General features: G+C 38.9%; 1 protein-coding gene across 5 annotated transcripts in view; it reads right to left on the reverse strand.

The window, feature by feature from the left end:
* MNAT1 (MNAT1 component of CDK activating kinase) overlaps positions 1-13,281 on the reverse strand; it is a 235,352-nt gene that overhangs the window by 142,615 nt on the left and 79,456 nt on the right. For all 5 annotated transcript variants that reach the window (XM_089322594.1, XM_089322593.1, XM_002719546.6 and 2 more), the window contains 2 exons: positions 12,243-12,395; positions 10,186-10,259 (listed from right to left, as the gene is read on the reverse strand). Coding sequence is in view for 2 of the 5 variants with exons in the window: in XM_002719546.6 (XP_002719592.1) it covers positions 10,186-10,259; positions 12,243-12,395 (227 nt within the window). In the remaining 3 variants the exon portion in view is untranslated. The remainder of the gene's footprint in view (positions 1-10,185; positions 10,260-12,242; positions 12,396-13,281) is intronic.

Genomic DNA, 13,281 nt, shown 5'->3' on the forward strand with positions numbered 1-13,281 from the left:
GCTCCTAGGTATTTACTCAAATGAAATGAAAACTTATATCCACACAAAAACATGCACATGAATGGTTACAGTAGTTTTATTCATAATTGCCAATACTTTGAAGCAACCAAAATATTCTTCAATAGGTGATGTATAAATAAACTGTGGCATATCCAGGCATGGAATATTATTCAGCATTTAAAAAAAAAAAAAAAAAAGATAGGAGCCTGAGCTGTGGCGTGGCAGGTAAAACCTCCACCTGCTGTGCCAGCATCCCATATGGGCACAGGTTTGAGACCCAGCTGCTCCACTTCCGATCCAGCTCTCTACTATGGTCTGGGAAAAGTAGCGAAAGATGGCCCAAGGCCTTGGGCCCCTGAACCTGTGTAGGAGACCTGGAAGAAGCTCCTGGTTCCTGGCTTTGGATCGGCCCAGCTCCAGCAGTTGTGGCCAATTGGGGAGTAAACCAGAGGATGGAAGACTTCTCTCTCCCTCCCTGCCTCTGCCTGTCTGTAACCTTTTAAATACATAAATAAATCTTAAAAGAAAAAAAAAAAAAAAAAACAGGAAACAAACAAACAAGGTAAAGAGCCGAGAAAAATCATAAAGGAACTTGAAATGCACGTTACTGAGTGAAAGAAGCCAATCTGAAAAGACGTATTTTACCATCTATATGACATTATGGAAAAGGCAAAATGATGAGAGTAAAAAGATCAGTGATTGTAAGGGGTTAGCATGCAGAGAGGGATGAATGAGCAGAGCACAGAAGATTTTTAGGGTAACGAAGCATTCTATATGGGGGTTATCCTATATCGTCATACATTTGTCAAACCCATAAAACCAACACCAAGAGTGAACCCTAATGTATCTATAGACTTTGAGTGATAACAGTATGTCAAAGTAAGTTCACTATTTGTAACAAATCTACCACACTGGTTTAGGATGTTGATAGAGGTAGAAGCTGTGCTGGTGTAAGGGCAGAGGAATTATGGGAATCTCTACTTTCTACTCAATTTTGCTGTGAACCTAAAACTAAAAAATAAAGTCTACTTAAAAGAAAAACAACATAAATCCTCCCATCATGTAAGACTCAAGAAGTATTTGCTGAATTACCATAAGAGGAAAAATAAGCTAATGCTAATATTTATCATAATTTTTATAATTATAGTTAATTAAAGCAAGCTTTATTATTATAGTTTGAACATGACAACATAAGAATACTCAAAAACTACAGAAATAAATAATCAATGTATGAAGCTACTGTAAAGCAATAAAATTGATATCCTAAATAGAACTCTATTTGAATGTTTAGCTGTTTTTTTTTTTTTCCTTGACAGGCAGAGTGTACAGTGAGAGAGAGAGAGAGAGAGACAGAGAGAAAGGTCTTCCCTTTTTTTTTTTTTTCTGTTGGTTCACCCCCCAATGGCCTCTGTGGCCGGCGCACCGCACTGATCCAAAGCCAGGAGCCAGGTACATCTCCTGGTCTCCCACGCGGGTGCAGGGCCCAAGCACTTGGGCCATCCTCTACTGCACTCCCGGGCCACAGCAGAGAGCTGGCCTGGAAGAGGGGCAACCGGGACAGAATCTGGCGCCCCAACCGGGACTAGAACCTGGTGTGCCGGCGCTGCAGGCAGAGGATTAGCCTAGTGAGCCGCGATGTTTAGCTGTTTTTTAAAAAGCACCAGGGTTTATTAAAACTTTCCATTAAATAGAAATAGGTAAACTTAGATCCTAAGTGAAATTGATCTGTTTACATACAATTTTTTTCTTTTATGCTCATCAAAAACTGACAAATTACAATAAAAGTAAAATAATCAAATCTCTTATTTCATTTTTTAGGAAGCAAAGGTAATAGCAACATGATAGACAAAAACATAATCACAGATAAAACAAACACCTTTCTTTTAAAAGAAAGAACCATGAAGTGAATTACTATTTTTAAAGCTTTTCAGAGGAACCAAGTCTTGATCGTGTCACAAGGAATCAGGTTGGTATAAGAGCCCTGAAGAAAAAAGAATAGACGCTAATCTTCTATAGCAACCGTTTGACCTTTATCTGTTTACTGGTTTAGCTCAGATGTCGACCTGCCTTTAGTGAGGTCAATTAAAAGCAAACAAAAAATCTATTGTATTTTGTGAAAGATTTAACGCTATTTAAGTGCAATTTTGAAGTCTTTTTGACATGTAGAATTTATCATTAAAGCCCTTAGGAGTTTCTCACCCTTCTAAAATAAGTATTCTATGCACCAAAAGAATAATCTATTTATTATGAAAATAAAAAAAAACCTTTGAGATAATCCCTGGGGCCAAAATGAACAAGAAGCTTTACGTACAGAACGTCATAACCACAGAAAAGAGCCCATTGTTAATGCCATAAGAAAGTTCATCTTCATGTGTGTGTCCCTTCTATTGTAAATTTTGGGTGGTATTATTCAAAAACCATGATTTTTACAGTTATAATGTTCAAAGAATTCATAATGACTTTTATATAACAAAATGACCTCAACTCCCAATTTGTGAATTCTTACTCACCCTTTGAGCCACCCTAACACTTCCTCTCACTCTAGATCTGACCACCTTCAATAGTACCCTTCTACTACAAGCTGGAACTCAAAATTCTTGAACCTCCTTCAAAATACAGCAGCAACCTACTTTCCCTACATAGCATCTCTGACAATTCCATAGCACCCCATGTCGCAGACTCATACTACAGCTACTCTGTCCGTCTACCAATAGTTTCCTGGGTTCTGAGAGTGAGAAAAACTTACGTTTAAAATTTGGCTCCATTATTTACTAGCAATGTGATCTTGGGTACAACATGTAAACTTTCTGTCACTATTCTCCACAAGAAAAATAAGGATAAAAATGCCTGTCTTTGAGCTGCAAAAATTAAATGACATAATGCATGTATAGCTCAGTCTAGTACTTAGTAGGAGTCTATTAACATTTTCTATTTTGATTAACACAGGGAAAGTCAATACAGATGTCAGAAACATCTTCAAAAGAATAAAAAACACAAAGCTGAGAGCTATGGAAACAGAATTTTAAAAGGAAGCTTTATTTACATGACAACAGTCAGAATAATGCCATATAACCAAGTGGTAAAGCCACACCCTACCAGAAACAAAAGGGTCTAAAACCAGTGTGGCCTTGGGCAGTCTTGTGGCATAACAGGCTAAGCTGCCACCTGCAAGGTAGGCATCCCATATGGGGACTGTTTCAAGTCTCACCTCTTCTACTTCTGATCCAGCTCCCTGCTAATGTGCCTGGGAAAGCTGCAGAGGATGACTAAAAGTACTTGGGCCCCTGCCACCCATGTGGGAGATTCAAAAGAAACTCTTGGCTTTGGCCTGGCCCAGCCATGGCCCTTGCAGACATTAGGGGAATGAACAAGTGGTTGGAAGATCTATCTCTACCACTCTCTTTCTGAAACTATCCTTTTCAAATCAATAAAATAAATCTTTTTTAAAAAGGAGTAGGGGGAGAGGGGCAGCACTGTGACACAGCTGGTAAAGCTGCCACTTGTGGCATGAGTGTCCCATATGGATAGCAATTTGAGTCCCAGCTCCTCCAGTTCCCATCCAGCTCCTTGTTAACGTGCCTGGGAAAGCAACAGAGGACGGCCCAAGTACTTGGGCCCTGGCACTCATGTGGAAGACCCCTAAAACATCACCTCTCTGTAGCACAATATAGTTACTTTCTACTCCAAGCCCTCATTATTTCTCACCCAAATTACTGCACTGGTTCCTTAAATATGTTTCCAGGTCTTAAGTATCTCCTCTCAATACTCCATATCATCAACACCCTATTCCCATTTGCTCACCATTGGCCAAAGAATAAAATCTTTGACAGCCTAGTTTAAAAAGCCCTCCTTTTTTTATTTAAACATTTTAGTTTTTTTTACATTTATTTACTTATTCAAAAGTCAGAATTACAGAGAGTGAGAGAGAGCGAGAGACAGAGAGCGAGAGACAGAGAGAGATCTTCCATCTTCTGGTTCACTCCCCAAAAAGGCCAAACAGCTGGGGATGGGGCTGGGCCAGGCCAAAGCCAGGAGCCAGTACCAGGAGATTCCTCCTTGTCTCCCATGTGGGTGTAGGGGCCCAAGCACTTGGGCCATCTTCTGTAGCTTTCCCAGGTGCATCAGCAGGGAGCTGGATCGGAAGTAGAGTGCCAAGACCCAAACCCATATGGCATCTTTGTGCTCTAGACAGCAGCTTCACCCACTACACCACAGTACTGGTCCCAAACATTGATTTTTAGATGACAAAATTGTATCTATCTGTGGGGTACAATGCAGTATCTTTATATGTGTGTGTACAGTGCAGAGTCACTATAAGAATGTTTAAAATATATTTTTAGAAACTTCAATATATGTACTATCATTACTATAGTCACCTTGCTGTGGGAAAGATCTCAAAGACTATTCCTCCTGCCGAACTGAAATTTCGTACCGTTTGGTCACCATCTCCCCATTCCCCAAACAACCTCAACTCCCACCTCTGCTAACCATCACTCTACTATCTACTTCTGATTTCAGTTCTTTTGGATTCCACACACAAGTGAGATTGTACTGTATTTGTTCTTCTGTGCTTATTTCACTAAGCACAGTGTTCTCTAAATTCATTCCTGACAAATAAGACTTTCTTCTTTTTCAAGGCTGAAAAATATTCTATTAGGTAAACATACAACATTTTAGTTTTCAATTGGTCAACTGATGAGCACTTACATTGATTACATATGTTGGCTATTATGAATAATGCTACAATGAACAAGAAAGTATAGATAGACATCTCCTCAGCATATTGATTTCAGTTCTTTTGGATATATAACCAACAAGTACAATTATCGGGCCACATGGTAATTTTATTTTTAGTTATTTGAAGAACCTCCATTTGGTTCTTCAGGTGATTGTACCAACTTACTTTCTCACTATAGTAATGAGCTTTTCATTACTTATACTAAAATACCTAGAAGAAGCTACCTATGAAGAAAGAAGGTTATTACACCTGACAACTGGAGGCTCACAATTCAAGATCAGCTGATTCCTTCAGTCTGGCATCTGATGAAGGCTGGCAATAGTGGAGTGTGTGTAGATCATATAGTGTTCTAGGAAGCAGAGATGGCAGCTAGACCCAATTTTTTTTAAGGATTTATTTATTTACTTTGAATGTCAGAATTAGAGGGAGAGAGAGATCTTCCATCTGCTGGTTCACTCCCCAGATGGCCACAAGAGCCAGGGTTAGGCAGGCCATAGCCAGCAGCCAGGAGCTTCATCCAGGTTTCTGACGGAGATGCCAGGGCCAAAACACCTGGGCCATCTTCTGCTTTTCCCAGGACATTTGCAGGGAGAAGGATTGGAAGTAGAATAGCCAGGACTTGAACTGGCACCCAAATGGGATGCCAACGTTGCAGGCAGTGGCTGAATTCACCATATCATAACACCAGCCCCCAAAATCTTTTTTATATAACCAACCTTCTCAAGTGTACCACCTTCCAAGGGCACACTTAATAACATACAGATTCCCCCACTAGGCCCCACCTCCTAGATGTCATAATTAAAGTCTCCACCTTTGACCCATTAACATAAGATTTTTTGGACCAAGTCCCTAATATATGAGCCTTTGGCGACCCCCAAACTATTATCCAAAATATGACACCCACCAACAGTGTCCAAGGGCTCCTTTTTTTATACTCTATCTTTCATCTGTTTGAAAACAGCCATTCTACAAGTGTGAAGTTATATGTCACTGTAATCCTAATTTGCATGTCCTTGATGATTAGTCACACTGAGTACTGTTTCATTATCATGGTAGCTATTTATATTGAAAAAAATAAATTCTTCTTTTGACAAATGTCCATTCAAGTTCTTGGCCCATTTTCTTAATCAGGTTATTCTTTTTATTGAGTTCAGCTTCTTATGTATTTTGGGGACTAATCCCTTATTAGATGTATGACTTGCAAATATTTTCTCCCACTTTGTGGGATGTGTCTTCACTCTGTTATTTTTTGTCTGATGTAATCTCAATTGTCTGTTTCACTTATGTTGCCTGTAGTACTACATATACTCCTTCACCTAGGTCCAGCTTGTTTTTCAAGCCTTATCTTTAGTCGTTTCTCATGTTCCTTCCACCTGTAACAGACTACTTGCTCATTCTCCAATATGCCCAGTGTCTTTTTATCTCTATGCCAAATTTTTTATTTTGCCCTTTCTACCTGGCAAACTTCTATCCATGCATTAAGTTCAAACTGAAATGTCATCTCGTCTCTGAATTTCACCAAATTATATCTTTATTTCCCAATGCTGAATTCTTATTTGTATATCCACAGTATCTTACAAATGCTTTTAATATTAGTTTATATAATTATCCCCCCCTTTAGAGTCTGAGCTTATTAAAAGCAAATATCATATATTCTTAGCAGTAAATGAATTTACATAAACAATAAGTATTGGCTGAATTTCAGAAAATAAACTATACATCCATGAGTTTAAGACTCCAAAGTCATCAATATCTTCAAATACAGTAGAACCACTTTTTTCCCAACATGGTCAGGATTTGAGCTGATTACTTAGAAAAGTCTGTTAAAGGTAGGATACATATATTCCTTTTCTCTCTCTTTAAATACTTCTAACTGAAGACATACTGTAAGTCATTCTCTAACTTGGTAACATACAGTCAAGATTTAGTCTTTTGGGTCAGCGCTGTGGCGTAGCAGGTAAAGCTGCCGCCTGCAGTGTTGGCATTCCATTTGGGCGTCGGTAAGTGTCCAGACTGCTCCACTTCCGATCCAGCTCTCTGCTATGGCCTGGGAAAGCAGTAAAAGATGGCCCAGGTCCTTGGGCCTCTGCAACCATGTAGGAGACCCGGAAGAAACTCCTGGCTCCTGGCTTCAGATTGGCACAGCTCTGCCCACTGCGGCCAACTGGGGAGTTAAACCAGAGGATGGAAGACCTCCCTCTCTCTCTCTCTCTCTCCTTCTCTAACTCTGAATTTCAAATAAATGAATGAATATTAAAAAAAAAAAAATTTAGTCTTTAATTGCTCTGTTTCTTTTACTTTTTTAAGATTTATTTATCTGAAAGGCAGTTACAGAGGGAGAAAGGTTGATTCCATCTGCTGGTTCACTTCCCAAATGGCTTCAACAGCCAGGGATGGGCCAGGCAGAAGCCAGGAGCCAAGGACTCCATCAGAGTGTCCCTTAAGGTGGTAGAGGCCCCAGTTCTTGGGCCACCTTCTGCTGCCTTCCCAGCCATTAGCAGGGAGCTGGATCAGAAGCAGAGCAGCCAGGAACTCAAACTGGTGCTCCAATGGGATGGCAGCACCACTTAACCCTCTGGGTCATGATGCTGGTCCCTCTGCTTTTTTCTTACATAAGCCATAACTCGTATTCTTTTTTTTTAAATTGATCCAAGAATGTACAAAACAGACTCTTTCTGGAGTTTTGCAATTTTTTCCCCAATGTTATACACTATCTAATTAATTTATATAATTGCAATCTCAAATACAACTGACATAAGGAAGCTTTGGTTAACAGTGCAAATAACTTGGTATGTAACTGAGCTGGTGGGAGTTGAGAAGCGTGCTGATGACAGCTTCTAACAGACAGCATTCACCATGCACTCATCTTGTGGATGGACTGAGCTATGTCAGTTACTCCAACAAGACAATGAAGTGGAGGCTGGTTAACAGACTTCACACGCTGCATCTGAAAACGGTCTTGACAGAAATATAGATATAGCAGAATTGCTTTCAAATTAAATGCTCTGAGCCACTTTCCTTATCTGCTTAAGAAAATATTACACATTATATAACCCTAATATCTAGACGTGTTTTTGCTTGTTGACCGTAGTTCCCACTTCTTGATAGGAACCCAGCTTTACCAACAGGTCCTCAGTTGTTCATACGTTCAAATGAGCTCATCACACAGCAAAATAAGAAAAAAGGAGAAGAAATTTGCAAATCATAGCTCAATCACAACCTTATCCCAGAATAAAGATTCCCCTTGTGGGTCATCATTTAAACTTGTTTCCCAACTCCTTTGTCCAGTTTCTTTTAGTTCACCTAACTGCCTGCTTAAATTTGTAACCATGGGGGCCAGCACTGTGGTGTGGTAGGTTAAGCCTCTGCCTGAGGCACCGGCATCCCGTACGGCCACTGGTTTGAGTCCCAGCTGCTCCTCTTCTGATATAGCTCTTTGCTATGGCCTGGGAAAGCAGTAGAAGATGGCCCAAGTGCTTGGGACCCTGCACTGGCTTGGGAAAACAAAAAGAAGCTCCTGGCTGTTGGCTTCGGATCAGCTCAGCTCCAGCTGTTTGTGGCCATTTGGGGAGTGAACCAGTGAATGGAAGACCTTTCTTTCTGTCTTTCCCTCTGTCTGTAACTATGCCATTAAAATAAATAAATAAAATCTTAAAAAAAGATCTGTAACTATATATTCAATTTGCACCACAACTTTATAAATAATCTCCCTTCCCTCTATTGACTGATTAGACTTTTGACTAACTGCATTGCCTTTTGAATATTTGTAAGCTTGTTTCTTTCTAACTGGAATTCAACTGCTTATTTTATACTTAATATCTGTATCAATCCAGATTTCTACATACATACGTACTTGTCCAGCTTTAACAGATTTCGGTTTTGTTTGATCTTTTCAATCTATATCTTAACTTTCCAACTCTGACTTGGCAGTACCGATTCTACCTTTTTTACAGCTAAAAATCCATAACCACTCATGGATGCAAAAATTAAATACAAAGCACAGCAAGTGCCATTAGAATGAAAAAGCAGTAGCTCTAAGGAATAAGATCCTAGAAAAATCCAAAATTATATTCTGCACATGTTTTGCTATGGCATAACAAATGAAATTTAGAAGAGATTTGATAATAGCTGAAACAAAAAGATTTTCTGGATTGTCTCAGGAAAGAAATTAGAATATTCATTCCTCGGGAATTTGAATTTTCTTTTTTTTTTTAAACTTTTATTTAGTAAATATAATTTTCCAAAGTACAGTTTATGGATTACAATGGCATTTTCTCCCCCATAACTTCCCTCCCACCCACATCCCTCCCATCTCCCACTCTCTCTCCCATTCCATTCACATCAAGATTCATTTTCAATTATCTTTATATACAGAAGATCGATTCAGTATATATTAAGTAAAGATTTCATCAGTTTGCACCCACATGGAACATAAAGTGTAAAATACTGTTTCAGTACTAGTTATAGCATTAATTCACATTGGACAACACATTAAGGACAGAGATCCCACATGAGAAGTAAGTACACAGTGACTCCTGTTGTTGACTTAACAATTTGACACTCTTGTTTATGGCATCAGTAATCTCCCTAGGCTCTAGTCATGAGTTTCCAAGGCTATGGAAGCCTCTTGAGTTTGCTGACTTCGATCTTATTTAGACAAGGTCATAGTCAAAGTGGAAGTTCTCTCCTCCCTTCAGAGAAAGGTACCTCCTTCTTTGATGGCCTGTTCTTTCTACTGGGATCTCACTCACAGAGACCTTTCATTTAGGTTTGTTTTTTTTTTTGTTTTGTTTTTGCCAGTGTCTTGGCTTTCCATGCCTAAAATACTCTCATGGGCTCTTCAGCCAGATTCGAGTGCCTTAAGGGCTGATTCTGAGGACAGAGTGCTGTTTAGGACATCTGCCATTCTACGAGTCTGCTGTGTATCCCACTTCCCATGTTGAATCGTTCTCTCCCTTTTTTATTCTATCAGTTAGTATTCACAGAGACTAGTCTTGCTTGTGTGATCCCTTTGGCTCTTAGACCTATCAGTGTGATCAATTGTGAATTGAAATTGATCACTTGGACTAGTGAGACGGCATTGGTACATGTAATCTTGATGGAATCCCCTGGCACATTTCTAACTCCACCATTTGGGGCAAGTCCGATTGTTCTTTCCTTTTGTTCATTCTACCCTAATAAAATTATTAACTAACAGATGATATGTATATAGCTTTCTTTCTGGCTAAAGTGTTACTGCCTCTATTCATCATATTTTTTGTAAGACAAAATACTACTTACTTAAAATGACTTCAATCTGACAATGATACAAGTGCAAAATAAAGAATTTAGGTAAACCATCTGCTATCATAGCAAAGCCCATTAAGAAATTTTTATGTGAGATGTTCTCCTAGACAAGCAATAAAAGTACAAGTTTCAAAGGCTAACAGGTCAAATTAAAAACATACCAATTTCTTCTACTTCTTCGAGGAAATCATTGTATTCTCTTAGACTAGGAAAGTCTTCTTCCCTTTTATTGTATCTTTAAGAGAAGAAAAATAACAACCTATTATACATCATTGATTTGGATACTCTCTGATTTGCTTATCCTTACTTAATTCATACATGATACCCAGAAAAGCACTGCTTATGTAAAACACTGTTATTTTAGACACAAGGTTTGTAACTAGACCAAGAACACTACTCTTGAATTCATATTACTGCAGAAATGGTGCAGAATCAAGAGAGAAGTAGTACAATATATAAAATCTTTGTAAAATTTAAGGGAAGAAAAACTAGGAGCTTGAAGGATTGGGAAATAAGCATAAACAGGTGAATCATAGAAAGAATTGTTTACTTCCTAGATTAACTAATTTTCAGAAAACTAAAAGTTAATTCAAAGGAGATTATCTCATTGCTTTAAGATAATTATGGTCTGGAGAATGCTAGCTCTGGAAAATCTGTAGTATTACAATGTACCTATGAAGAACTAGAGAGTGCAAGAATTAATAAAGCAAAAAAAAAAAAAAAAGAAAGAAAGAAAGAAACCATGAAACTAATAACTACCTTCCAGCAGCAATCCAAATATTACAAGACATTGATAAGATATTATTAGCTAGGTGCAGGCATTGTGGCACAACAGATTAAGCCATAGCCTGCGATGCTATAACCCATATCAGAGTGTTGATTCAAGTCCTGGCTACTTCACTGCCCATTCAGCTTCCTGCTAACCCATCCCAGGAGGCAGCATATAATGGCTCAAGTGCTTGAGCCCTTGACACCCACAAAAGAAACCTGGATGGAGTTCCTGGCTCCTGGCTTTGGCCTGGCCCAGACCTGGCTATTTCACATATTTGCGGAATAAATCAATGGATGAAATATCCATCTCTCTCTCTCTCCATGTCACTCTGCCTTTCAAGTAGATGAAAATAAATAAAACATGTAAAAAATTGCATAAAAGCTAAAAGGATGGGGCCAGCACTGTGGCATAGCACATTAAAAACCCAGCTTGCAGAGTGAGCATCCCATGAGTGTTGGTTCTATTAACAGCTGCTCCACTTTGATCCAACTCTGTTATGGCCAGTAGAAGATGGTCCAAATCCTTGGGCCCCTGCATCTTCATGGGAGACCCAGAAGAAGCTTTAGGCTCCTGGCTTCAGATCGGCCCAGCTCTGGCCACTGGCCATTGCAGCCATTTAGGGGAGGAAGTGATCAAGTGGATGGAAGACTGACTCACACACTCACTCTCTCTCTCTGTCTCTCTCTCTCTCTCCCACTCTCCCTCTCACTCTCTTTCTATAACTCTGTTTTTCAAAACAGATAAATCTTCAAAAATAAAAACAAAAAGGTATTATTGGTTAGGTACCTAAAAAGGGGCTGCTAAAACATTGATGACCTGGGTTGAAATGTATAGCACTAAAAGAAAGAAAGTTAAACAAATATATTAATTATTTTAACTAAGAAAACAATGGTATCTTATAATAAAAGGATAAAATGACACCTGAAACTACTAACAAAGAGTAAAATAAAATGTATACACATGCCCCAACATAAAGTATAGCTAACATATGATTTTCTCTAAACAGCCTTCAAATTTCAGTGTAAATGTTACCTCCTTGGCCCATACCTGACACCACTGCTCCCCACCAACACTCGTCCTCTGCCATTATATTGTAAGCCAGAGTACAGAATTCTTAGCTGTTTTAGTCATCATTTTGTATCTCCTACTTAACAAGCATAACAGTAGTTGCACACAGTACACACTACCAATACATATTGAAGAATAAATAGCAAAGGAATACACTAAGTGTGAAGCCATCAATCAAGAGCTCTTCTTTGATGAAGGTTAGATAAGTGTTATCCACTTTTCTAAGAACTCAATAAATGTTTGTAAAACAAATGCATAGATGAATCTCTCATTATTTCCTTGTCAGTCTGTCCACATTGATATCAGCAAATGGTATCAATTACTGAAACAGATGTTAAAGTCCTCTTCGTTGACTGAATCATTCAAACTAACACTTACATCTTCAGCACCTTTTTCCGAATCTCAACCTCCTTGTCAACAGTGGGATCTTCAAAGAGTTGCACCCTGAAGTTGCTCTTTCTGAGTGGAGTACCACATTCAGGACAATTTCCAGCTCCTCTCACAAACAGTAAATCCACACAACTTTCACACCTGTAAGGAGAGAAAGAAAACATAAGGTCTACACTAGTATTCAAAGCCCTGAGAGCGAGCACAGGCAGACGTAAAAACTAGCCACTGTTTAAGATCTAACAAAAAAAAAGTTTTAGAAAATGTTCATTTTTCTCTAGAGCTCACTTGTCAGATAAAAATATGCCAAGAAACGCCAGTTCAGTTTTACAAATTAAACAAATTTATAAATTAAAACAAGTTGAGTAGGGGATTAGGAAGATTCAGAAGAGCCAGACAGACACACTAAAGAGGCACGTGCAAGGTTTTCTATGATCGCCTCCACTCCCAATCCAGCACAAGCTTAGCGTCCCTAAAATCTGAAGTCCAAACTTAAGTACCAACATGATGCAATAAATGCAAAAGTCCATACCATGAAACTGCATCATGCACAAAATTACTAAAAATGTTATATAAAACCACCTTCAGGTTATTTGTATAAAGTGTATTTGAAACATTAATGAATTTTGTGTGTAGATTTGGGTCTCTTATAGACATACAAATATACCAAAATCCAGAAAACTCCAAAATCTGGACACCTCTGAACCCCAGCCTTCCAGATAAGGGATACTCAACCTGTATCATCCTTACCCTAGACAAGAGAAGCCTGAGCCAGGGGCTCCGCAGTTTAGAGAGCCCTGCATACCACCACACTAATACAGACCTTTTTCTCCTTTCATCCTTGTAAGAAAGTTTTCTGAAGGTTCAGATACCAACTTAGCAAACAGAAATTACAGGAGAGTGGTACTAGCTGAATTAGGTCCCACAGGCCAGAGCAAAAGGAACTTAAGAGTCTCTCAGTATGTGTGAAGAAGGGGAAGAATCACACTGCTTCTGCTATGAAAAATCCTAGGAGTAGCTACTTAGCAAA

Source organism: Oryctolagus cuniculus, chromosome 20 (genome assembly GCF_051225735.1).
Source record: "Oryctolagus cuniculus isolate XC-2025 breed Fujian yellow rabbit chromosome 20, ASM5122573v1, whole genome shotgun sequence".
Taxonomy (NCBI): Eukaryota; Metazoa; Chordata; class Mammalia; order Lagomorpha; family Leporidae; genus Oryctolagus; species Oryctolagus cuniculus.